This window comes from Carlito syrichta, unplaced genomic scaffold (genome assembly GCF_000164805.1).
Source record: "Carlito syrichta isolate Samal-C Ts95f unplaced genomic scaffold, Tarsius_syrichta-2.0.1 Scaffold301936, whole genome shotgun sequence".
Taxonomy (NCBI): Eukaryota; Metazoa; Chordata; class Mammalia; order Primates; family Tarsiidae; genus Carlito; species Carlito syrichta.
The window spans coordinates 435,884-462,694 of record NW_007246032.1 but is presented as its reverse complement, the minus strand read 5'-3'; the positions used below and the strand labels follow the sequence as shown (position 1 = coordinate 462,694).

The following is a 26,811-nucleotide window of genomic DNA, read 5'->3' as shown; positions in this document are numbered from 1 at the left end:
CTGGAATACAGTGGCCGCTCCCGGCCACCACAGCCTCGACCTGCTGGGCTCCGGCAATCCTTCCACCTCAGCCTTCCAAGTAGCTGGAATTACAGGTGCACGCTACCACGCCCAGCTAATTTTTGATTTATTGCAGAGATGAGGTCTCGCCAAGTTGCTCAGGCGGGTCCTGAACCCGCGGGCTCAGGCAATCCACTCACCTCAGCCTCCCAAGGAGGATATATTCTTAAGATTAAGCACATTTTGATACATGACCTCAAATTTTCCTCTAGATACTATAGCAATTTACAAGTCTACTCAAAGTCTATGGGAAGGGCTGCTTCCTGGCACAACATTGCTAGATGTTGTCAATCCTTTTGATCTTTACCAGTTTGACGGACAACAGAATATTTAATTGTCTTTGCTGACTCCAATTCTTTGTGTATTCTTCTTTTGGAGAATTTGTCTTTTTCATATAGAGTGTTCAACTGGACGCATTTCTAAATTATCTGTAATTTGTTTAGATTTCTTTTAAACCTAAGGATACTTAAGATATTTTGAAAGTTAAAATATATAAGTTTATTATATATTTTATATGATCTTTTTTATTATTTTTGTTTTTACTGCTTTGTGCCTTTTTTACTTCTTCACATTTTTTGTTTTATTTATGTTCCATGGATATTTAGAATCTGAAGAGTGCAGGGTTCTAAATGTATTATGCTTTCTTTCAAATAAGATATATTATGCTACTCTATTGCTTTCTTTTATCTTTAACTCTTCTCATTGTTAGCTAATCTGATTTAATTGGCTTTGTTTTTCTTCTAGTGATTTGAAAGTTCTATGCCCTGTTTTTATTCTGCCAATGATCCGATGTTTTCAACAGTAATTATCCTGTTATTTACTCATTCTTTATTCTGGAAATCTTGTTTTTGTTTTTATTTCAAGGAAACTCCATTTTTTTTGTTTCCAGCCTGCTCTTGACAGCCCACTTTTGTTTTTATCAACATGTTATCATTTTGCATCTCTCTGAGAATACGATTTATGTTTGCTTTACAATGTCATCTGTTTTTCCCTGCGTCAACTGCATTTTGTAGTTGGGCCATTTGGTTTGATTATTCAGCTAGATTCTTTATGTCTCACAAGTTTTATTGTCTATTCAGTATCAAGTCATAGCTAAAAACTGGACTCTGATACCAACCTACTAGACACTTACTAGCAGTGCTGCTTGGGGTGCTCGTTAAACCCTATGTGCCTCAGTTTTCTTACCTGTAACAGGGTGATCAAAGTTAGTACTCTCCACAAGGCTGCTATGCAGATTTAGGTGAGTGAACATATGTAAAAGCACTTAGGACATGGCTGATATGTAATTCCCAAGTGATGAGAATTCCCACCAGGAGCTGGATAGATGGTTGTCCATTTTACAGGGCATCTCTAAGTACAGCAGGCTGGGGTCCCCTAAGGGCTCCAGGTGGTGGGTGCTGTGCTGTGGTGGGAGCAGGCATGCCAGGTGGGAAGAGATGTGGGCTAGGTAGCAGGCCAGCCCATGAGGCACAGGCAGGAAAAGATTTTCATGTATCTCTTCCTACCCTGCCCCAGTCTCAGCCCCAACCCACTGGGGGTCACCAGATGATCTGTAGCCAGGTTCACTCTATCAAGTTGGGCAAGGATTGTCCCTTTTTAAGAGTTCCCTTTTTAGGAGAGTAGGTGGCTTCAGGAACCTGTGGTCAGGCTCACCCTTAGGTGTACCTGTCATAAATAGGCAGTCAGATGGACTCTTCCCTTGAACCCAGGTGGCATCTGCAGCATCTAGCTGGGGCTTCATCCTGAGTGCCAAGAATGGGATGGGAATGCCAATGAGCTCCATCCAGGCCTGGCCACTCACAGCAGGGAAGCAGACCCATGAGCTGTTCCTTCCCTGTCACTCTTGTCATCAGTACACAGAACATAGGGTGGGACCCAGATGAGTGAGACTTCTTCTCAGCTTCCAGTGTTGAGTAGGAATTTTCCTTTTTATGATCAGCGGGCCAGCTCAGGTGAAAATTGGAGAAGAAAGGAAGGCAAAAAAAACTTTTTACACTTGATCCTGTCTCTCTACCTGACATTTACCAAATACCTACCATATTGACCAGGTTTCAGGTCAGTTATTATTGTCCCCATTTTATAGATGAGGTCATCAAGGACTAGAAGAGATGAATGACCTGCTTGAGGTCTCACAAGTACCCAGTGATGTGGGTTTTGCACATGTTCTTCCAGTTCCAGTCTTTACTCTTTCCAGTCTGCTATTCAGACTCTGGTCCAGTTTTATTTAACAAAATTGCTCTGTGTGATGCTGTGCTATGGGAAACCCAAAGACCAGATTGAGGCCAGGCCTTGTCTTCCAGGGGTTCACATCTAGTGGTGAAACAGACAAACTGATGCCTTCAAGATAAAGTAGATGTTTTAAATGCAAACCAGGCAATGGAGTTTAGTAACAGAGAAGGGAGAGGGGAAATCTTCCTGGGGGTGCAAAGGTAAGCTTTCCAACTAGGGGTGGGGAATAAAGGCATGAACACGGGAAAATATAGGGTCTGTCCATTAAAGGGCCCTCACTTGATGTGGCTGGAGCTGTGTGTAGGAGAAATATGGTTGCATGGGCCTGAAGGGGTCTCTACAGACCCTGAAAGCCCAGACAACCAGGCTGAATGGCTTTCTCAGGATAACGAGGAGCCATTTGGAACATTTTAAAGACAGTGACAACATTCAGTTCAAATTCAAAAATTTGGAGCATTTACTCAGTGCCAGGCATTCTGCCAGCCACTGAAAGTACAAATATAAGTAAGAAATAGTCTTTTCCCTTGAAGATTCCAGTATTGTAGATAGAAATTTTATCAGTTAGAAATGGAAATAGAAAAACTGACTAAGACTTCAACAGATAGGGGTTAATTATTCTCCTGGAATAAGAATCTGAAGGTCCCATCCAGACCTGGTGCAGCTGCCTGGGAGACCATGACCTTTCTTCTTGTTCTGCCTTGCTGAGGCTTTCCTCCTCATGGTACCTAGTTGGCTGCTGCAGCTCCAGGCATTATGTCTGTGTTTCAGTCTAGAAGAAGAGGAAAGAGGAAAGGACACAGAGCTCTTCCCTGGTGAGGGTTTGCATATTTATTTGGGAAGAACCTCCAGCCTTAGAGACATCTTCCTACATCTCATTAGTCAGAACTTGCCATTCCTGGTTCAGGGAAGGTGGAAAACCAATTTTCCTTTGCTTTTAGAGTCTCAGTAGTGGAACCAAATGAGAGGTTTGGAAATGAAGGTACGGATCATCCAACCTACAGTTTCTGCTACAGATTTTAATGTAATGTCATTCATGCCAGAGTAGAAGTATGTACAAAACACAGTAGAAAAGTGTCTGTGAGAACAGATCATAATTCTAGGTGGCAGTTGGGGGCAGGGTGCACTTTAAAGAACAGCAGAAGTTCCCCATGCAGGGTGAAGGTGCAGACCTCCCAAGCATGTGAAAGAGAGGACCGTGTGAATGTCAACCGCTACTTCTGGAAGTATTCACTGTCTGGGTGGCATGAGGACAACAGGAAGAGTGTAGCAGCAACACAGAGGACAAGTTGACTGGGAAGGCGGGGAGAAGCCCTGTATACTGTTTGAGGGATCCTGGTTGCATTCAGAAGAGTTCTGTTTCTTATGTACAAATTCGATTGGGGTTGAAGCTATAGATGGCTGGCTACATAGTACGGATGAAAGAAGGGAGAGGAGTAGTCCTTTGTGGTGCTTCCCCTATAGAGATCTAGACCCACGGAAAGTGGAGAATTTCTTGCTCCTAGACACTCTAATTTCTGCTTCTAACACCCGTAAAGCTACTATTTGACTAAGGGTCCTTGTTTTTAAACTGTAGAGATGCCTCTTAATACCTAACAGAGGAAGCAAACTGAAAACCCCATTCCTGGAGCTGGTCACCATGCAGCAGGAGCGGGGCATGGTTTTGATTAACCAGGACCCCTGTCCAGTGGAGCTTGTCTTCATGGGAGCATGCTGGGCTAGACAGACATCTGGCTGTGCCTGAAGCCCAGATTCCCCTACTGCAGTTTCAGATCAATCATAGGACTGCACATCCCCGCTGAAGTCTGTCTTGCCTCTCTAACCAGCAAGTGGGCAGCTGGCTGAAAGGAGGCAGTAGGCTCCAGAAGTGAAGCCTGCATTCACAGCTCTTGCCAGGAATCGTGGCCACAAGTCCAGCAGCTTCCAGAAGATGTGTTTTGAGTAATGATAGCGAGTTAAACCTTAAACAGAGAAGGTCCTTGTACTCACACTGCAAGAACTGACCTCCTGAAGGAACTGAACAGAGAAGCACACATGCAGTGGGGTTTTCCTTTGTTCAATTTCAGATTTCAACAAATCAAGAAATAGCCAAAAGGAACACAAACAGTTTTTGAAGGAGAGAATGTGGATAGCCTGGTAGGTATAAATGTAGTGTTAAGAGTGGTGGTGTTTTCTGGCAATTTAGTTTTTCATGGAACACTTCTAGAAAAAGAAATACAAACTACTTCAAATTATCTAAAGTATAATCATCCAGCCGAGTTACACTGGGTAGTTGAATTGGCTAGAATGCAGCCACTTGACTGCCAGTTTACAATCCCAGAAATGAATTCTGACATTTCTTACGAGAAGGATAAACAGTTCAGCCAAAGAAATGCACATACCTTGTTGTTTGACCACAGTGGACCAGTATAGATCCCTCCCTTTCCAAAGATAAACAAGTAAGCAAAAAATAAATAAAATAAACTTATATGATGCCACCTAAAATATGTCATTCATAAAAAGATAGCTATTTCCCCAAGTAAATAGAAAAACATTTCTTGAAAAAGTTTTACTGTAACAGACTGCAGAAAATTTAAATGGATATAGATATAAGAATCTATATTGAATTCAAGAAATATGGATGATAAGTAGAAGATGGATGATAAAATGGGGGAGGGGAACTCCTGGTGGAGGCAAGTGAGGAATGCAAAGAAATTAAATAAAACCCATAATAACAGCATTTACCTTGTAGGAAATACAAGCATTGAAATAGTAGACAAAGCTAGGGAATCTCTCTAAGATTTCAGAGAAAAAGTGTGAATGTGTGGAAGTAATGAAGGAAAAGTAGACAAACATGGAAGACAGAGTGCCAATTCAAGCAGCATAAATGCAGAAGAACAATGAGCAAATGGAGCAGAAGGAATAATAAAAACAAAAGGTCAGCAAACACTCTTGAGAAAGGGGTGGTGGGGATGGAGGGACTAGTGCTAAAATGTCATCAGTGAAATGAAAGGATTCATTGAGTTTCCAAGCCAAAAAAAGAGAGAAAGAATTAGATACAACTTGATGAAAATGAAACCAGTTCAGGTGTGAAAGGTGCCTATTCTACAAAGCAATTCAAGACTCCCAGTCTCATGTGAGATAGCAGGGAGTGGGGGAAGCAGAGGCAGCACCTGGAGCAGACCAAAGCCACAGAAGCTCAGGATGGATAGTATAAAATCCCTACAAGCATTTGCCAAAGCCCACTCACACAAGCAAGCACACAATCAGCCCTCATCATATAAAGCAGTCATTTACAAAAGAACAACCATCACAACTAATCCAACCCTCTTAAGATTTCTTTTCCATAATACTAAAGTCAAAAGTCATTGGTCCCAAGAATTGTTGATTCCACCAGAATATATAATTCACCTACAAAAGTAACATTATTCTTAGATATGCACAAAAACCACAGAAAATTGGCACTCATAGATTTCCTGAGGAACTTGCAAAAACATTGTAGGAAACTGAATGATGGCACCCCAAAGAGATGAGGCCCTGATGCCTAGAACAGTAAATGTTACCTTTAACCTTTTTTTTTTTTGATTAGAGTCTCACTTGGTCACCCAGGCTGGAATGCAGTGGCATGCTCACAGCCACCTCATCGTCTACCTGCTGGGCTCAGGTGATCTTTCTGCCTCAGCCTTCCAAGTAACTGGAACTACAAGCACATGCTACCATGCGCGGCTAATTTCTTGATTGATTGTAGACTTGACCAAACCAAGATGCCCAGGTTGTTCTCGAACCCATGGGCTCAGGCAATCCCCTCACCTCTGCCTCCCAAAGTGCTGGGATTACAGGTTTGAGCCACCACACCCTGCCAATATTACCTTTTTTAGACTTACTGTCTTGCATAAGAGGAGTGAAATGACACATCATTTTTCCTAAATTTGATGATTAGAGAAAATACAAGTTTAAGTATTTTTAATAATGCTTAAAGATAACCACTAGTAGAATTTTTTTAAGTTCATACTTTTCAAATTACTGAAGAAAGTTTATTTTTAAAAAACAGAAGGAAGAGCAAGGAAATCTAATAAACAAAAAGCATAAAACAGTATGATAGACATAAGTTTGTATTAGTCAGCAATAATGGCTAACCAACATAACAGATAACTCCCAAATCTCAGTGAGTTAACACAGTAAAAATTAATTTCTCACATACCTCAATCCAATACTGATCTGCATTGGATCTGGGTGGGAGTGGGGTGCCTAGTCCACAAAATAATGCAAGGCTCCAGGCCTCATTAGAGGTAGGAGGGAACAGGAGTTGGGGGAGGGGAGGTGGCAGAGTAGAGGCAACCTCTGGAGTGGATCAAGATTACAGGCACACAGATGGGCAAAAGACTGGGAGGGGGTCCTGTATACAGGGCCCAGAGCAGAAAAATGCTGTAGTGTAAGGCGTTGTGAAAGGATCAGGAAAGAACAAATGTCAAGTGCATGAGCAGAGTGCAAGACTCCGATGCTGAGCAAAGGGTCTGCAAAAAGAACAGACAGAAGTCTATATCGGGCAGCCCATAGAAACCCCCTCCCCAGACAATGGAGCATAGGAAAAGAAGCCTACTATTACATGTAGATTAACTGTTGATCGACCTGTAGGCAGGGCGAGAAGGAGCCATGAGGACTTATGAGCCGGTGCCCACGTGTGAAACATCCAAATTGCAAGGCAAAGATTTTCAGGTTGGTTAAAAGGAAAAAAGATGTTGCTATACAGAAAAGCAACAAAATATTAAAAACAAAAGATTGAGATAAAAGAATAGTATAAGAACACACATAGATAAAGAGCGATGATCACAGTATGCTTTTCTTTAAAAAAAAAAAAAAAAGATTTTAAAAAGAACATTTAAAAAGGCAGAAGGAATTCTTTCAAATGGTAGAATGCATAGTCCACAATAATGATAATAATCATGAATCTTTATGCACTAAGTAACCTGACAAGAAAAAATAAAGCACAATCTGTCAGAAATACAAGGTAAAATTGACAATCATTGTAGGAGAGTTTAGCACATCTTTCTTAAGTAAAAATATAAATAAATCAAGCAAAAATGGAATTTGCTGTAGGTGTTTTTACCATTTGTAGATTTTTATGCTATGTGTCAAGTTCAGAACTAGATATTTCATATGTGATCTCATTTATAATCTCTTAACAACACTGCTCAATTCATGTTACTACCATTTTACATATGGGTAAACTGAGGCTCTGCAAGATCACCCAAAAAGCTATCAAGGAACAAGTATTTGTACCGAGGTCTTTGACTCCACAGTCAGTATGTTTTATTTTATGGAAAACATTTCTTCCAAAGACAAAGACACATCTGCCTTCCACAGAATCTTTGACCCATGCAGGGCAGGCTCTGTCTAATGATAGGCAGTCTCAGAGCCTCCAGTTACAGGGTGATGATAAAGAGAAGGCAACTGACCCAAGGTCACCCAGCACATTAGAGGGATGCACAAGGCCACAGCCTAAGTCCAGGACACCAGTCACTACTCACAAACATTACACAGTTTTTTCAGTGACCTGAAGCCCAGTTTTATTCTTTCACTCTTGAAATAACCAAAGAATCTTTCTTTTTCTTTTGAATACCAGCTGGTCCCAAAAAGAAGAGCCTTTTATTTTGCTCTAGACGCCAATGCTGGCTTTGGGCTTTGGGCTGTCTTCTCGGTTTTTGCTCTTTGGATAGCATGATACTTTAATTATTATTGCTTGCTATTATGATCGTGGTTTAATTGTTGGTTTGCAGCTCGGGTAGCTTGGGGGGGCATTTGATAAAACAAGTATTATTTTCTTATTGTCCTCTCCAATGTCACTGAGGATAATTTAAGCACATTCTCATTTGGGGACAGGAGTGATTTCTGACCCCCTTCCTCCCCACAGCAGCTGTTCATTCATATGCCATTTTCCCCTGATGTCAAGATCCAGTGTCATGACTCATCTCAGTGCAGGGTTCATTGTGTTCCCGCAGTGGTGACAGTTGATGAGGAGCATCCAGAGTCCTTTTATATTCTGCGGCCCCGTCAGAGGCAGGTGAAATCAGCATCAAGATGCCATGGATTTTTTTTCTTTGCTCACTTTTTGCATGTCTTTCCAATGTACAGTGGATACCAATGAACTTCCTGTAAGCAGAGAGGTAGAAATTATTTTTTAAATGTCCAATGTATCCTTCAGACTGAAATAACTGAAGGCCATAATCCCAGGAGAGAGCTTTGCCGGTAGACAGCACTTGAGAGGGGTAGCCTTCTGCAGGGAGAATCTGAGACCCTTTCAGCTTCTTAGGCTCTGCTGGAAAATTTCCCTGTGTCATTGAGGCTGAGTATCACAAACCTTACACCAGCCTTATCAGAAGAACACAGTGGAGTCTCAGTGGGGGTTGGTGGGAAGAGGTAAGGGAGCCAGGGCCAGGTTGGAGCAGTTGTAGCTTGGGACCTATTCCTAGGGTTTGCAGTGGGAGGTGGGACCTGGGGCCTCCAAGTGCATGGCTTCAAGGAAAAGAGATGCTCAGATTTGAGCAGAGATGTTCCCACAGTGCAGGGCGTCCCTGTGGTTGTAGCAGGCTGCAGTCAGCCGTGAACTCAAGACCCAGACCAAGCAGGGCAAACAGAGTTTCAGGGCATCCCCACAAGGGAAGGGGAGAGAACAAGGGGCCCAATGGAGCCCAGTGACCTGGGCTGGCATACTTGCTGAGGTCAGGCGGCAGGTTGTCATAGCACCCAGGTTTGCAACCCAGGCAAACCAGATACCAGACTTAGGACACTGAGGCCAGCTCAAGCCCCTTCCTTTGGTGGGACCCTTTCTTTGCTGGGCTCATTCCTCACTGCCCTCAATTCTGCCATGGCACTGTGGAAACGGTTCTTCCAGGATCACGAAGTCATGCTTTTCTTGCTTTCTGCAGCTTGGACCATATCGCCATTCCCTGAGGCTCTTGCCTCTTCACTTCTGTGGCTGCTCCTGCTTCTGATTTTCCTTCTACTTCCTCAACTCCTTGTTCTTAGTCTCCTTCGTGGACTTCTCTTCCCCTGCCCATCCTTAATGTCACTGTTTTCCGGAACACACTTCTCTGTGTGCCTCTTGTGTTGCATACTCCTTTGGTAAGCTTGTCCAAGTGCATGGCTTCGGGCCTCACCAACTGCACCCATGGTTTGCCCTGAAGAATTCACAGTGTCTTGGGTGGGCCATCTCTGCCACGTCTGTGTCTTGGCACATCCTCTTTCCTCTGCCTACACTCCCTTTTCTTCTAACCCCCCTCGCCCAGGCCCTTCATCTGGGCTCATCTGGTTCATCTCTCAAGATGCAGCTCATTCGTTACCTCCTCCAGGAGGTCTGGTCTATCCTCTTAGCCCAAGTTAGGGTCCTCCTCTGTATATACCTTCGCTGTAGTACTAATGTACCACATTTAGGGGCCATAGTCCTCTCTGTACCACCAGTGCCAGTGTGCTAGCTGTATCTAGAACCTGCTATTTATTGATTGAATGTATGAATATCAGTGTTGGATAGGCTCAGAGAACCTACAGCACTGATTTAGAGTGAGACCGTGGAGGCTGTATCCCCAGTGTCTCCTGGGTTTAGACTCAGAAACTGGCTCTAGCCCAGGGTCTGTGGGGCTAGATCCTATCTCTTTGGTAATGATAGAGCATCAGAGATACAGTTGTAAGATCCCAGGGGCTTGATGTGGGCAGTAAAGTAAGATATCAGCACTTGCAGAGAAATAAGAAGTATCCTCCTTAGTTTAAGTTGTCTCTTGCAGAGTGGTACAAGCTTGACAGGGACAGTAGGTGAGTTTGGATGAACTATGGGGGGTCTCTGAAAGCTGGTGAGCCATTAATTCACTCACCAATTCAATCAAACAACGTTCACATAGAAGGAGCATCTCACCAGGTTAGGGGGATGGGGGAATATGGAGAAGCTTTTGTAAAAGCTCCCGCTAGATGTGGGGACTCGACCAGCACACATTAGTCGGGTGATGTATTCATTTACTAGGACTCCTGCAACATACTGAATGTCTTAAAACAATAGATATTTGGTGTCACATTTTTAGAGGCTAGAAATCCAAAATCAAAGTGTCAACAGAGCCATGGTCCCTCTGAAGTTCCTAGGGAAGAATTTGTTTCATGTCACTCTCCTAGCTCCTGGGGGTTGCCAGCAACCCTTGGCATTCCTTTCCTTGAAGACACGTCACTTTAATTCCTGCCTCGATCTTCACGTGGTCTTCTTCCCTATATCTCCTCGGTGTCTCTGTATCCAAATCTCCCTCCCTTTTCTCTTATAAAGATATCAGTCATTGGATTTGGGGCCCACCATAATCCAGTATGGCCTCATTATGGAAACTTGACTACATCTGATTCTATTTCCAAATGAGGTCACACTCGCAGGTACCAAGGTTAGGCTGTATATCTTTTGGGGGTACACAATTCAACCCACTACAGGTGGTATGGGGTCAAGTGCAGGGATGCCTTCCAGGCAGAAGGAAGTCCTAAAGCATGAGAGTGAGAGGAAAATGGATGAAGGGTGAGGGGAAGAGCAGAAGGCAACTGGGCTGCTCAGGAGGAACTCAGTGGTCCCCTAGGAAGTCTGACAGCATCCTGTAGAGAGAGGAGTGATATGTCAGGTGAGTGGTTCAGAAAGTTCACTCGGCCCTTGCAGAACAGGTGGATTGAAAGGGTGGAGGGAGACTGAATCCAGGAGGTCAGTTATTCTTTTTATGCCTCTGTCTATGCTGTTCCCTCACTTGCCGTCTTCTTCCTCAGTGACTTCATTTCTTTCTCTCTTCAAAATTGTTTCAAAGACACCTCCTTGGAGCTTCCCTTGCCTCTCTGAATTGAAAGAAGATTATGGTGTAAAGGAAGGGCCTTTGGTACCAGACAGACATGATTTGAATACTTCCTAGCCCTTTGGCCCTGCACAAGTTGCCTCTGTTAATCCCTTGGGACTTCCGTTCCCCCCTAGCAGCATGGTGAAAATAGACTCTAAACCACAAGGTTTTAAGAGAATATTAGGCAATATGCATCAAGTAGTTGGCACATAGGAGATTTTCCACAAATGCTTAACTCTCTTTCTCCTCAGGTTATTTTGATAGCGCTTTATTTATCCTGCTCTTTAGCATCTATTGCTCATATTATTAAGCTTTGTTGTGTCTCCTTCAGTAAGTAGCAGCTTCCTTCAGGGCAAACACGGAGCCTTGTGCATCTCTGCAGCTCTTGACACAGAGCCTGACACACAACATGGTTCATCTTCAGCCCTCTTCCCTGGAAGCAGCCTGTTTTGTGTTTGTGGCCCAAAGAAACACATACACACACACACACACACACACACATATGCACTCATACGCAAGACACCAGTAGGGAGGAAGACCTTTTCACCTCTTCCTCCCTTTCAGGACCACCCCACCTGGGGGCACAGTGGACATGCGAGCCTCAAACTGTTTTTAGTATACCAAATCCAAGAAAAAGACCCAGTATTCATCTGCAGGGGAGCTGCTCAGACAAATCCAAATATCTGCCTTGACCTGGAATAATCTCTGTTGATCAGAACCTCTAATTAGCATTTGTAGACTTTGATTGCTATAAGATGAGAAAAGTATTCAATAAGAGTCTTAATAAATGTTGTCGGTTTGGCAAACTGAATCTTTACTGGTGACCATCAAGGTTTGTAATAGATGGGGGCACTAGCCCTCTGCCACAGCCCCCAGCTGATTTTCTGCATCCACTCTTGCCTGTGCCAATCTGTTCTCACCTGGCAGCAAGAGTGATCTTAAATTATAATTGGACCCTGTCAGGCCTCAGCTTAAAATACTTCAGTGACTTCCTTCAGCTCATAGAATAAACTCCAAACTCCTTCCCCAATCCACAGCGTCCCATCAGCTCTGGCCTCTGCCTGCCTCTCTCAGCCCAGCTTCGGCCTCCATGGCCTCCCAATTGCTCACACGCCCAGGGCTGGTTACCTTTGGGACTTTTGCACATGCTGCCCTTTATTCACAGAAGGCTTCCTCCCCCCTTCTCACCCAGCGCGCTGTCCATGTGGCCACCTCTCTTTGAGCCTGTCATCTTGCTTAAATGCCACCTCCTTAGAGAGGTCTTCCCCAGCCACACTATCTAAAGTGGATGCTCTGTCTCAGCCCCTGCCATTTCCTTCCCTGCATTTGCACAATTGATAATCTTTGAGTGGGTTTGTGTCTGTGGGGATATTGTCTGTCTCCAGAAACTGCTGGAAAATAGCTCCCTGCCTGTCATCTTCACTATTATATCCCAGCACCAGCACATAGGAGGGGTTTAAAACAATGAATGGCATATGAGGTTTGGAACCTGAGCCTCTGTCCCTTTGTCTCCCTCTTCCCCTCTCCTGCGCTCCTGTCCATAACACCAATGCCAAGTCTTTGGCTTTGTCTGATTATCAGATCAGCTAAGCTGAATGCAGTGAACTGGCATTTTAAATTTGTGGTCTGGGATATCAGTCCTTGTGTATGACTCCTGTATAAACTATTGATTATTGGCAGAGCCTCTCCAGCCCATGCCTGGCTCTCAGCCACATCGTCTTCCTCCTAGAAATGTAGGCTGCGTTGTTAGGGGAAGAGCAGAAATGCTGGAGTCTGACCTGGATTACGATTATATAATGGAAATTCCAGCTTACTCTCTAACCAGCCCTTGACCCTGGACAAGTTACTTTCCCGCTCAGAGCCTCAGTATGCTCATTTTAAAAGATGAGACTGATGCTGCTTACAAAATAACAATGCTTGCACGGACTCAATGGAATCATGTGAAAGTGCCCTGTACCCAGTGGTTGTTATAGAAACATGCTTTCTTTCATGTCTATTGATCTCCATATATTTGCTTTTCTCAACTTCCTGTCAGATTGGGATTTCATTCATTCATTCATTTATTGCTTCGCTCACTCATTTGTTCAACTGATCACCCTCAGGGACTTCGGATGGTCGGTAGAGTCAGTCTCTAAATAAAAGAGGAGGGAGCCCAAACTCCCATAGCTAACTCTGAGACCCTCATTGTCTTCCCTCTCTCAGTCCAACTGTATTCTCCTTGGCATCCCAATACCACCTGAATTCAAGTATGGAGTTGCCTTTCTTCCCAGACAACTTCACCTCCTCTCTGCCTCCAGCTCTCATTTCATGTTATTAAATCCAAAGAAAATAATGTCCTTGTCATGTCACCTAAACTTCAAGTCCCATTTCCTCTTTCCTTCCCTGATGAGTGTGGCCCATGCCAATCTCTCTTTTCTGAGAGCATGTATAACCGCACCCACAGCTGACATTCGGTCCCCTTTGTGGTTGGCTGCTGATTTCACAGTGCATCAAGCAACACAGAGAAGGAAGGGAGCAGCTTGGCACAGCAGTAAGTGTGTGTGTTTGCTTTCCCTTCTGGGAAGCACATTCTCCCCCTTTTTAATCCAGTGTGTGGCCCCAGCCTCACACAGCTCCTGGTGTTGAGGAATCCCCACCTATATCTATGAAAGGTTCTACCTAGGAAACCCAAGAGACTCATTCAGATTAGTCCTAAAAACTCACTTGGGAGGATAATTTAGCAATATTTATTTTAAGATTGTTAAATAGATGCTCTTCTCCCCCACAAAAATTATTCCTACAAGTCAACCAAAACCTTAGCAGAAATGTGCAAAGCTACATAAAGATGAGAATGTTCCTTGCAGTTTCATGTGAAATGGTGAAACACAACAATGTCCATTTCTGCAGAAAAAGAAATGAAGGGGCTATATATGTCCATAATATAGTATTAGATAGAGAAAGGAAGTTACATAAAACTATGTAAAACATGGTCTCATTTTGAAGGAACACTATATATGTGTACACATTGAAAGAAAGTCTGGAAGCATATGCCCCAAACCTACCATTAAGTGAAAAGCTTTGGAAAACAGGTTGGTTGTATGGAAGAGAGACTGTTTTTAAATTCAGTACATCTGTATATTGTTTGCCTTTTTCTGCCTTGAGCATGTCTTATTTTTTTTAAGTTAAAACGATATTTTTAAAAAGAGATAGTGATAAATGGATTGGATCCTAGAACAGAAAAAAGACATCAGTGAAAAAAACTGGCGAAATCCAAATAAAGTCTGGAGTTTAGCTCATAGTAGTATGCCAATGTTGCTTTCTTAGTGATAACAAATGTACCATGGAAATATAAGATGTTAGCAATGGGAGAGATGGCGAAGGTTCTACAGAAACTATTGTCTTTGTAACTTGTCTGTGAGTCTAAAATTATTCCACAATAAAACAATGATTAACAAGAGAGAAAGAGAGTCACCGAGGCCTTTAGCCAAGGCATTTTTGGCTGCCAGAATTTTGGTCCCAGAAAAATTCAGGTCACTACTTGAGCTCTTTTGCTCTGAGAGTTCTGTCTCTGGCCTGCAAATCCCCCATGTGGAGATCCCTACCTGGCCTCTTGAGGTTTGCAGGGATTTTTCTAAGCCAGGCCTGTGTTTAGCTGTTATCTCCAGAGTTCTGTTCTAGGGACCGAAGTCTAGGCTCACTCCTGCCTCCACCGTGGCTAGGCCAGCTTCTCAGAGACACCACAGTTCCCCCCTGCCCTCCACCCACCCGCACACTTTTTTAACCTCTATCCTTTGTCCAGTCCAGACCCTGCCTTCTCAGTATCCCCCTTCTAATCTGGAATAATGAAGATATGGGACTCAGGGGCAAAGTCTGGGGACTGAAGAGAAGGGTGCAGTCTGACAGTGGTAGCAACATGGAGCTCATAATAATAAAAAACATGCACAAAACCTATACCCCTCATCCTTGTTCCCATTACTAGTTACCTCTGTGGGAGGAGTTGGTCAACTAGAATCATGAGGACACTGCCAGATGTTGCCTTCTCTCCATTCCTGCAGAGCTTCATAGGTTTAAGGTCTTCCCTGACCAAAGCCCCTAGAAAGAAGGTGCTGAGCCCAGGGTGACATTGCCTCTTCTCTCCGTACAGACTCCACTTCCTGGTGTTCGACACAGAGGAGGTTCACGACATGCTGCGCATCTGGGATGGACCTGTGGAGAGCGGGGTTCTACTGAAGGAGCTGAGTGGTGCGGCCCTGCCCAAGGACCTTCACAGTACCTTCAACTCAGTCGTCCTGCAGTTCAGCACCGACTTCTTCACCAGCAAGCAGGGTTTTGCCATTCAGTTCTCAGGTCTGTGCAAGCCCTCTGCCAGCCCCTCCCCACATGTACTGCCACAGGACTCCACCTCCCTCAAATCCCTCCTTCCCCCCATCTCTCCATCCATGCAAGGATATTTATTGAACACGTACTATGTGCCTGGTGTGTGGTTAGTGCCTGCTCAAATATCCATGCAGAGCTTACTCTGGTAGAGAGGACAGGTGGGATCACAGACACTTTCAGACAAAATTGATACGTTTCTGGGTGGAGAAATCTGGGCTAAAAGGGTCACTTTGGGGTATCAAGGAAGATGTTCTAAAAAAGATGATGCCCCAACACCGGACGTGATGGCTCAAACCTGTAATCCCAAATTTGGGAGACTGAGGCGAGAGGATTGCCTGAGCCAAGGGTTTTGAGAATAGCCTGGGCAACTTGATGAGACCTCATCTCTACAATAAATCCAAAAATTAGCTGGGCATGATGGCGCAGGCCTGTAGTTCCAGCTACTTGGAAGACTGAGGCGGAAGGATCGCCTGAGCCCAGCAGGTTGAGGCTGTGGTGGCCATGAGCATGCCACTGCACTCCAGCCTGGGCAACAAAGTGAGACCCCAACTCAAAAACAACAAAAATATGATGCCCCAGCTCATACCTAAAGGATGAGTAGAAGTTACTCAAGAAGAGAAAGTGTTTCGAGGAGGTAGTATGGGAAGGTGCCACTGAGTTGGACCACTCCAGATGAAAGAGCAAGAAAAGGACATCATCCTAGGTGCAAAGAATGCGTGAACAAGCGCAGAAGTGGAACGTGGGTTCTGGCCACGAGGGCTGGCCCTTGTGCCTGAAGCACAGAGAGCGTAGAGGGACATGGAGCTACATGTGGATGGTGATTTGGGGGACAGTTATGAAAGAGCTGATAGGACATGCCACATGCCCAGGTTCTTAGTTGAGTGCAGGTCTCAGCAAGGACTGAAAGCCAAACATGAGTAATCTAAATTCAATTAATTATGCACTGTAATAGCCAATTATGGAAGAGCATGACAAAGAGGTACCCAAAATGGACAGTGCTCAAACATCCACGTCCCAGTATGAGATAATTTACATGATTGGCCCTGCCTCTCCCTGGAATGCATCATCTCGTCTCCTCTGAAGTGCCTCTTCCGTCACTCCTCTCCCCGAACAAGGGACTCTGCCTCGGTTTCTGCCTATGTTTATTATACAGCAGCCGTCTTCATTACCATCTCTTTGCTCCACTGTGGCTGCAGTGGCAGGCAGGAGGGGGGTGGGTAGGGGGGAGTTTCCATGGTGATTCCAGAGCAAGTCTATGTGGCACCTGTGTCAGGCCTTTGCCCCCAAGCTCTCTCTCTCTGTTGGCAAATCAGCCAAGGGTGGTTGGGGTATATTTCTGGCACCACTGAGGTTATAGCAGGGCTGCAAATCTGACTTCTAGCTCTTTTATGCATCTGTCTTCTCCATGGAGATGAGCACTTAGCAGCGTGGGGAGCAGATGAGGGTCTCCAGGATCGCATTTCTTTATACTTATTAACTGTCCATTTAACACTCATGTGAGCTTCCAGCCTAGCATTTCCAGTCTACTCCCAAGAGTTTCATGGAATATTAATTGGTATTACAAGAAAAAGAAGTTTGCGTGATCAAGTAATGTTGGGAAGTGCTGAGGGTGAGGCAGACCTAAAGAGATCATCTGTAATGTGGGCCCTCAGAGAATGTTTGCTCTATTAATGCATATAAATCTATAAAATGACTGCTAGGTCACAATTTCCAAACATATTTGATCATGGGTGACTTTTTCCGAGGCCATCTCAAGAGACAAGTATTTCATGGAAGGAGCTTTGGAAACTGCAGGATAAGTAATGAAAGGATCTCCCAGCAGTCAGGAGGGTAGAATGCTGAAGAGACTGCTCAGCCCGCCCTCTGGGGAAAGGAGTGTTATGAATAATTAAAGCCAGGCATGTATTTTCCCCGACTGTGCCCAAGCTGATAGAGATGACTTTTTTTTAAAGGCCCATAACTGTACTGACAAATTCCCCCGTAGATTTGCATGATCTGACCTCCACTGTGTCCTCAGTGTGGCCACGTGGGACAGAGTGCCCAGGCACTGTCTTGCACTATGTGCGGGTTGCTTCTCTGTGCATTGCCCCATGTGTAGAAGTCCTATTCATGCTTCAAAATTCATTCCAGATGCCACTGCCTCCTGATGTCCCCAGTCAGAATAAGCTTCTGTAGCCTGTGGCACCCAGCACTTTGCTTCTATTCCTTCAGCACACTGTCAATACCAGGCATCTGCCTTGTCGTGAAGCTGGGTGCCTGCTTGCCACGCCCACTGAAAGCACTTAGTGGATTAGAGCCTTGTTGTGCCTCCCAGACACCCCACAGCCTATGTATGCAACAAGTGCTCACTCACTGCTTCATGAGCAAATGGGCATGTGACGATATGAACACATGAATGGATGGTTTTCCCTAATACAAGATTTCCTTGGGCAAGCTACCTCCAGTACTGCTTAGGCCCAGGGAGAGTGGGCATGGTCAAAGCTACCTACCCTAGGTTCCAGGATAGCCATGACAGCCTGGCCCAGTGTTACGGGCATAACCCAGGTTTGGGAAAGGTCACCTTCCCTGTTGCTGTCATCAGTTAGCAAATACCAGGACTACTCTAGGGAAGCGAGAACGGCTCACCCTATGTTAACTTTATAGTGTGTGTTTGACAGGGGATTGTACAGAAATGCCAGGGACGATTAGTGCAGGCCTGGCTTTATTAAGTAAACATGACTGTGTAACATCTAACATTCTGTCGGTACCACGTGGTTCAGCCTTTCCTCGGGTGTTTGCCAAGCAACACAAATTCAGGAGCATTAAAGAGAAAGTGAGAGCAAAACAAGGTGAGAAGAAGGCATAATCTCAGCATCTATTAAGCAGGCACCACTGAAGCTTCCACTGCATCAGTGCTTGTAATTGTCACAAAGCTTGAAGGTATGGACACCATTATTAATCCATGCTGCTGATGTGGGCTCTGAGGTTTCTCATACAAGGTCATCTAGTTAATAAGTTGCAGAGCCTGGACCAAAAGCTGTTATGTCTGATTCTCAAACCTTGGCTTTGAACCATTGCATTCCATGGCTTCCCATATAAATAATCTTTCCAGGTATTATCAGAACAGTGAGCTCTTTTTCTTCCAGAGAATCATTTACATTTGTACAGTGTACTATAAAGCTAGAGATGAAAGCTAAGTCTCTTTTTAATAGGAAAGCAAAAGATTGATGCTTATAAATAAATTCAGTAAGTATCAGATGGTAGTAATTTGTTCATTCATTCATTTATTTAACAAATATTTACTGAACACTTTTGTGTGCTGAGTACTGTTCTAAGCCCTAGGGATAGAGTTGAAAGCAAAACAGCCAAAGTTTCCGTTCTCACAGAGATGCACAAGTGAGATGCAATAAAGAAGCGAACAAATAAATTTCAAGATTATTACAGGTTGTGCTATGAAAAGACAAAACAGCATAATATGATAAAATTGCCAGAAGAGAGTTGAAGGATAAGTCCAGAAAAAGGTGTCAGAGGAGGTGATATTGGAGCTGAAAACTGAATGATGTGATGGAGCACTTGTAAGAAGAGCTGCAGCAAGATCATTTCAGGCAGAAAGACCAGCATGTGCAAAGGCCCTGTGGGGAGAAAGGGCAGAGGGAACTGGGCTTGCTGTATAGGAAGATTTTACAAATGAGGCTGGAGCATAGTGGCAGTCGATCACTGATGGTGCTCATGATTAAAGCTGGATAAAAGCAAAAGATAGTCTTTGAAATGTGATCTCAAGGTAGTGCTTAAGATATGATGCCATGTACCAGGGATTGGTAAACACTTTTTGTAAAAGCCTTGATAGTAAACATTTCAGGTTTTATGGGCCCGTATGGTTTCTGTCATAACAACTCAACTCTGCCACCATAGCATGAAAGCAACCATAGACAATATGTAAACAAATGAGTGTGCTTGTGTTTCAGTTAAACTTTATTTACAGGAGTAGGCACAGGACCAGATGTGGTTGTAGGCTATAATTTGCAATGCCTTAGTTATATAAGGTATTAGATACTATAACTTTCGACTCATATACAATCCTAGATGCTGTAATTAATGACATTAGTGTATGCGGTTGCCCTAGGCTTCTGCTTCTCAGACTGTTCCACTGAAGTCCTCCTAAGAGCAGAAGAGACTGGGTGCATATCTCTAGGAGGTCTGGAGTTACATTCTCCAGAATGTAACACAAAATTTCTTTGAGGCTTCATTTTTTTACTTGAAAACACATGTGAATTTTATAGTCTAATCCAGAATAAATTATTTTGTTCTAGTGTAAAAGTAATTTTTCCTAAAATATTTGAGAAAACTGGCCCTCCAAGCAAATGAGCATTCTTTATCCTGTGGCTTCCAGAACGCCCCACCCCTAGGGTCTACTGACCACAGACTGGAGGATGACATAGCTGGGTACTAGTACCTGCTGTCAGTTCTGGGCCGTGGGAGCAGCCACCTCAGGATCCTTTCTCTGGACTTACTCTTGAACCATTTTCTCTGGTGTGTTTTCTCATGCTGCATTTGTTCATTCATTCACTCACTCACCCTTTTATTCATTTACTTCTTCCTTCCATCATTTATTCATCATTCGCTTATAAAATACCTGCTCTGGACCGGGCTCGGTGTCTCAGCCTGTAATCCCAGTGCTTTGGGAGGCCAAGGTGAGTGGATTGCCTGAGCCCAGGAATTCAAGACCAGCCTGGGAAACTTGGCAAGACCTCATCTCTACAATAAATCAAAAATTACCTGGGGGGTGGTAGCACACATCTGTAGCTCCAGCTACTTGGAAGGCTGAGGCGGAAGGATTGCCGGAGCCTAGCGCGTCAAGGCTATAGTGGCCAGGAGCGGCCACTGCACTCCAGTCTGAGTGATAGAGTGAGACTCCAACTCAAAAAACAACAACAACAAAAAAATACCTGCTCTGCATTAGACTAGGTTAGGTACTAGACCACAGACATCTCTCAAATCTCTGAGTAGTTTGAATTTTTGATACATCTCAGCAACTTATGTTTGTTTTGAACTCCCCTCTGCCAGTTGCTACAAATATGTGATTTTTCTTTCACCATGACTTCAGTCCGATGGGTGTTGGTTTTTTGCCATCGCAAGAGAGCATGGACTTCCTCCAGCTTCATAACCACTGCCCAGCATTCAGGCAGGCCGACTCCCAAACTCCTCTGCAAATTTTTCTGATTGAATACAGAGTATAGACTGAATTATCTTGTCACTTTCTCATTCTGTCATGTTAATTACATTATACAAAATTGCAATGCTTGGTTTATGTAACAATGCTTGTATTCTTAAATCAGACTGAGCTCACTGCTACAATCAGCAGAGCGATCATACTTAGCGCATGGTATCTCATGACAGGGATGGTGGTGATGATGTCAGTGAGAATGACAGACTGTGATCACAAGTGGTGGGGGGGCAGTGACAATGATGGGAGTGAGAATGGCAGCACTGTTGCCACAGCCAGTGCTGATGGTAGGAGGTACCAGTGGCCGCGGCAGTGGTGCTGGTCACAGCATTCGGCGAGGGTGATGAGCTGGGTGCCTCCTTGTCTGGCAGACACCGGGGTAACCCCACTCCTGCTTCTGTTCTCTTGCCCCAGTGTCCACAGCAACATCCTGCAATGACCCCGGGGTCCCTCAGAACGGGAGTCGGAGTGGTAACAGTTGGGAAGCTGGCGACTCCACGGTGTTCCAGTGTGACCCTGGCTACGCGCTGCAGGGAAGTGCAGAGATCAGCTGTGTGAAGATCGAGAACAGGTTCTTCTGGCAGCCCAGCCCGCCAACGTGCATCGGTACAAAGCAGCTGCAGGGCCCACTCTGCCCTCCAGGCTCACGGTTGTGTGCTCCAGACCCCTCCACACAAGGCCCTCGACACAGGAGCAGCTGCGTCTGGAGCCAGGGGCAGGGGGAATTGGAACAGATGAAAGCTGCAGAAATCCCAGTGTTAGCCCTGTTTTGCATGCGTGTGTACCCACACTTGCCCACTCACAGTCACACTCCACACTTGCACAACACTACAAATCCTCCCTTGCTAAAATGGCCCCAAAGAGTTCCAAGCCAGGCAGGTCTGTCCCTTTCTCTCTGGCCCATGCTGTATAGGTTAGATGGCGGTTGATCGGTCACCTTAGGTCAGCGGGGACAGGCAGGTTCCAAGATGATCCTTCTATTACCTGAAGCACTAGTGGGCACCCACAGGCTCAGGGTGTAAAGAAAATAAACTCACTCTACCTCTTCTCAAGGAAATCATCAGTTACCTGAGTTTGACTTCTTTAGATGTCTTCAGTCTTAAAATCCCCCCATTTGACAGATGAAGAAATGGAAGGCCTAGGACTTGTCACTTGAAAGTTCTTGTCACTTTAAAGGTCTTGTCACTTGAAAGGGGTGGGTCCTGAATAATCCTGCCCTCTAACTTGAGACTGGGAGGAAGAGGGAACTTGAAGGGAGAAGGGAGAGGAAAGAAAGGGAAATCCATAGAAACAAACATTCCAGGTGCCCGCCTCCATGGGATTCTTTTGCTTAGGTGAAATAATGAGTGCGTCTATCTCCCGTGTCAATGCTGGGTATAGAAGGGAAGAGAAGGGAATCCGTAGTCACTGAGCCCTCACTGTGTGCCTGCCCCGTGCTGAGCATTTCCTTAGAACCTCATTTAACTTTCCCCACAACTCTCTGAAATTAGACCATTTCCTCATTTATACTTGAAGCTGAAACTTAGACAAATTTGGATATCTTGCCCCAAATCACCAAGCTAGGCTATGGCCGAGCCAAGATTCACACCCACGACAGTCTGAATACAAACGCTGTCATCTCCCTACCTGATGTGCCACCTCCCCTGCTGGCAATGGGTGCAAGGAACTTCCCTGGCCTGCATCTGTCTTCACGCAGGCTCCACGGTAGGCACTGCCCTGGTATCTGAGGACTGGTCTTTGCCAGTCATGGCCTGAAGCTTGGCACTGAAGGTAAGACACTAAGCCCTGTTCTTCAGCGGGAATTAAGAGTTCCCTGGCTGTGTGGGGCAGGAGCAGGGTGACTGTGCAGGGACAGGAGCTCGATACCTGGGTTCTGGAACCAGCTTGGCCCTTAACTACATAGTGTACGGTGTTGGAAACAGCATGAGATATTGAAGTGGACAGATCCAGGCTTAGCTTCTGGCTCTGCCATTTCTAGTTTGGTGGCCTTGGGAAAATTGCTTCAACTATGAGCCTGAGTGTTCTCATCTGTGAGGGTAAACACACTTCCCTTATGGCATTGTGGGGTGAAGACACACTTAATCCCCATCTCAAGAAATACTAATTTCCCTTCCTCCCTCCTTCCTTCTTTCCCTGGCTTCCTTCAAGTTTTTGGACTCACTTCCCTTCTGTAAGCCAGAATTCCCTCTGGGCAAGGAAATTCTGGGGAGGCTCAGGGGAGAATCAGATGACCTCTGAGGCCCCTTCCAAATTCTGCGTTCTTGAGGTTGTGATTTCTCAGACTTGTTGTACAGAAAAGCACGTTCTGAGACGAGGCAGTCCCACATGGAGGAGGAGGACTGTGCTGGGTTAAGCTGATGAGAGCAATAGCTGTGCTGTAGGCAGGGCAAAGAGGTTAATTCAGCTTTCATCGCCCATTCTTCCACACTCGGCTTTGGGAAATGTTCCTCAGGCAACAAAATAAATGCCTCTGCCTCTTCTCTCAAATAAGCTGGAATCCCAGTGACAAGCTTCTAATTTCCAGCTCCCTGGGCATTCTGCCATGAGTGGGCCTAGCTGGCCCTGATAACCCTTCATTACGGGGAGGAAGCAAAGGAAGAAAACAAATACTTGTTGAGCACCATCCCCATGATAGGCGTTGGGCTAGATCTTCTAGCTACATTATCGTAATTGAAATCACCACGTGGTGAGAATAGTGCTCAGGATTCCAACTACCTGCATTCAGGTTTGGCTTCACCACAACAGGCTGTGTGGCCTTGGACAAACTATTTAACCTCCCTGTGCTTTAGTCTTCTCACCAGTAAAATATTGAAAATAATAGTACCAGCCTTGTGGGATTGTTTTGAGAATTAAAAAAGAAAATGCTATGAAGCACTTAGAACTATACCTAGTTCATAGTGAACACTGTATGTGTTATTCTTCTTTTATTTTATAGATGAAGGCTCAGAAAAGTGGATAGCTTGCCCAAATTCACACAGTCACTGAGCCATGACAGTATGACTTCAGACTGATGCCCTTTCCACAGTTCCCACCCTCAGTACAGCCCGTCCACTTCTTGGTCATCTAGAATGGTCAGTAGCTTGTGCCCACTCCCATCTGGGCAACCATGGTTTAGTAAACTCAACTGGGCTCCTCAGTGAACCCTGAGCAGGAGGAGACCCCTGGTGGTGAGGCAGCCCAGGAATCCTTCCAGGGCCCTGAGGCACAACAGGCAGAGGGCACTGAAGCCCATACTGGGGTCCTGAGTGGGAAGCAGATGCCAGATGCCAGGGAGCCTTGTGGAAGAGAGCTGTGCCAGGTTGGCGGCCTAGAACCCAAACAAACTGAGCATTTTGGGGGTTGGTGGGAGAGTACCAGGGTGGTTTCAAAAACATGCAGACCCACCCTGTCTGTGGCACACTAGAGGGGAGAAGCCCCTGAGCTGGCAAAGGGAAGTGGAGTCAGGTAGCCCCTGCCCAGAATGGAAGCCCCACTGTCCCCGCCTTGGGAAGGTTCCCCAGGAGCTGGGACCTCTCATATGACACAGGCTTCCTGCTCTCCCTGGCTACATCAGGCTGTTTCTATGCTGGTCTGGCAGGGCCACTCTCCATGGACTGGACATTGCAGTCTTGCTTTGCACAGTTCACAGTGCTATCCTGATCGTCCAGTCCTCTGGTCAGTCCCAATTATCTAACCCTCTGCTCTCTAGAGGGTTCTAGAGGGGAGGCGAGTGAGATACAAGCAGATGACTTGAGAAACCATCCTCACTCAGAAAGCCCTTGTAAGTGGGGCTCTTCCCCTGCTGGCCTGTAGGGAGGATCACTTTTCATCTACTCCGATGACCACCATCGACAGGAGGTGGTAGAAAACAGGAAATGGCGGATGTTGGAGCCAGACCAGTGTGGGTTTGAGTCTCAGAGTGAGTTACTTAACCTCTCCAAGCCTCAGTTTCCTCCTTTATTAATCAGGAGGAATAGTCCATAACTCATTGAGTTTTAATGAAACAAAAAGAGATCATGTACCCAAGATGCCATTCATCAGGTCTGACATGAAATCAGTGCCTCCTTGAGTATTTCTGGTATTCAGGATGATCCTTGGGCTATATTTTGCTATGGAGAAAAATGTGCTACTCATGGCCACTCAGGTTTTATGTTCAGCCTTGTTAGGGCTTATATGGCCCAACCTGAAGACCTGTCATTTCTTTGAGACCCTGATAGGGGCTAACCCAGCCCTGTAAGCCTCTCCCGGAGTAAAAGCCTCAGCATGAGGCAATAAAACTTAGCTCTGTGGCAAGCAATTGACTGCCCTTTGCCTCAGTACTTGGATATACCCTTTTAATTCCACCTCAATATCACATCTTGGATTTCTGGCCACCCCTTAAATGACTCTCTGTGCTCCTTGTGGGCTCACTGTTAACTGAGTCCACTGCCAACCACTGATGGTGGCCTGTGGCTTCCACACCAAACTGTGTTTATAGTCTCAACCATGTTTTTCTGTTAATGACCCCACACACTTTCCAGCTTCTCTCTCCACCCCTCATGCCACAGTACGACAGCCCCAGCCGTGTAGGGAGAGTCCTGGTCCGGGATCTGCAGAAGCTGCCCAGGAGGTCCCTGGGTACGTAGGTTGCTGTATAACCCAGCCACCTTCCCCCTCCCTGCCTGCTTGAAGGACCTGTCATCTCAGGGGAGGATGACCAGGTAGACTAATTGGAGATTTGTATCATCTCCATACGACTGAGGCACACATGCTCTTGGACAAGGCCTTTTGGAAAGTTGGAATGTATCTGAGCCCTGAGCAGATGTCAAGAGCACTGACAGTGCAGGAGACCAGCTGTGCTTGGCAGGTGAATGTGATCATGTTTTCCACTCCTCCTGACATTGAGTGCACTGGAACTCTTAGTAAATACCCACAAAACTCGCCTGGAAACTGGATGTGAGGTAGTAGAAGAAGATCATGTATTTTGTATGCCTCCAGACAGCAACGGCTCCATGTTTCCATCATGTATGCCAAATGCTTTAGCAAACATCTCCAATAATCTTTACACCTACCCCACAAAGAAGATATTATCTTTTTCCAATAGAAGAAAGACACTGAGGTCCAGAGGGGTTAGGTAAATTTCCTAAAGTCACACAGCCAGAAAGTGGTAGAGCCAGGTAATTTTAAAATTAATTTATTGAAGAGAAATGCACATCACATAAATTATTCACTTTAAAGTGAACAATAAGTGGCATTTGGTGCATTCAAAATGTTGTGCTACGACCACCACTGTCTCTAAAACATTCCCATCACTACAAAGTAAATTCTATCATTCCACCCTCCCCTCAGCCCCTATAGCCAGGTTTTAACTTCAGCCGATCATACTCAGCACCTCCTCTACTGTACCATACAAATCCCCACTAAAATGTGACCAGGGGCTATTGTCTTCTTGACTCTAGTGTGGCCATGTGCTCTTTGAGCTATGATTGTCGCCATGCTTCCTGACTTTGGCCCCCCCTTTCCTGCCTTGGGAAGGTGAATCTCCTCTTCCTTTCTCTCTCTCTCTCTCTCTCTCTCTCTCTCTCTGCAAGGAAAGAAAGTGACAGAGCAATATATATGTTGCATATGCATGCAAGATATCCTCAATAAAATACTAGCAAACCAAGTTCAACCACTTACCAAAACCAAAACCACTTACCATGACCAAATAGTTTTTGACTCCAGGATGCAATGTTTGTTGCTACATCACATCAACAAAATGAAAGACAAAATGCACATGATCATCTCAATATATGCAGAAAAAGCATTTGACAAAGTTCAACATCCTTTCATAAAAAAACTTTAAAAATAAGTACAGAAGGAAATTTCCTCAGTATAATAAAGGTCATGATAAAATTTTTCAAGTACATTAGAACTCTGCTGAAACAAATTACTTTCAGTTGGTGCATGCTATAGAGTAAATATTTCTCATACTTCATCCAATAATTAATTAAGAGTCTCTAAGGCAGCTAGGTATAGACAATAACTTTAGAGTTGGAGTATAAATTTCAGAGTTAGACAGATGTGCAAATGATTTTTTCTTCCCTCTGCATGCTGTGTGCTCTTAAACTTTTCCATTTCTGATGCTTGATGAAATGCAAACAATTACCTTTAATGATAGTTATTGGGATTCAAACAGGTCCTCGA

At 44.9% G+C, this 26,811-nt stretch overlaps 1 protein-coding gene across 1 annotated transcript in view; it reads left to right on the top strand.

The window, feature by feature from the left end:
* Positions 1 to 26,811, top strand: part of CSMD2 (CUB and Sushi multiple domains 2) — a 169,832-nt gene that overhangs the window by 2,022 nt on the left and 140,999 nt on the right. The window contains exons 2-3 of the mRNA XM_008055741.2: positions 15,232 to 15,434; positions 21,082 to 21,273. Coding sequence (XP_008053932.1) covers positions 15,232 to 15,434; positions 21,082 to 21,273 — 395 coding nt within the window. The remainder of the gene's footprint in view (positions 1 to 15,231; positions 15,435 to 21,081; positions 21,274 to 26,811) is intronic.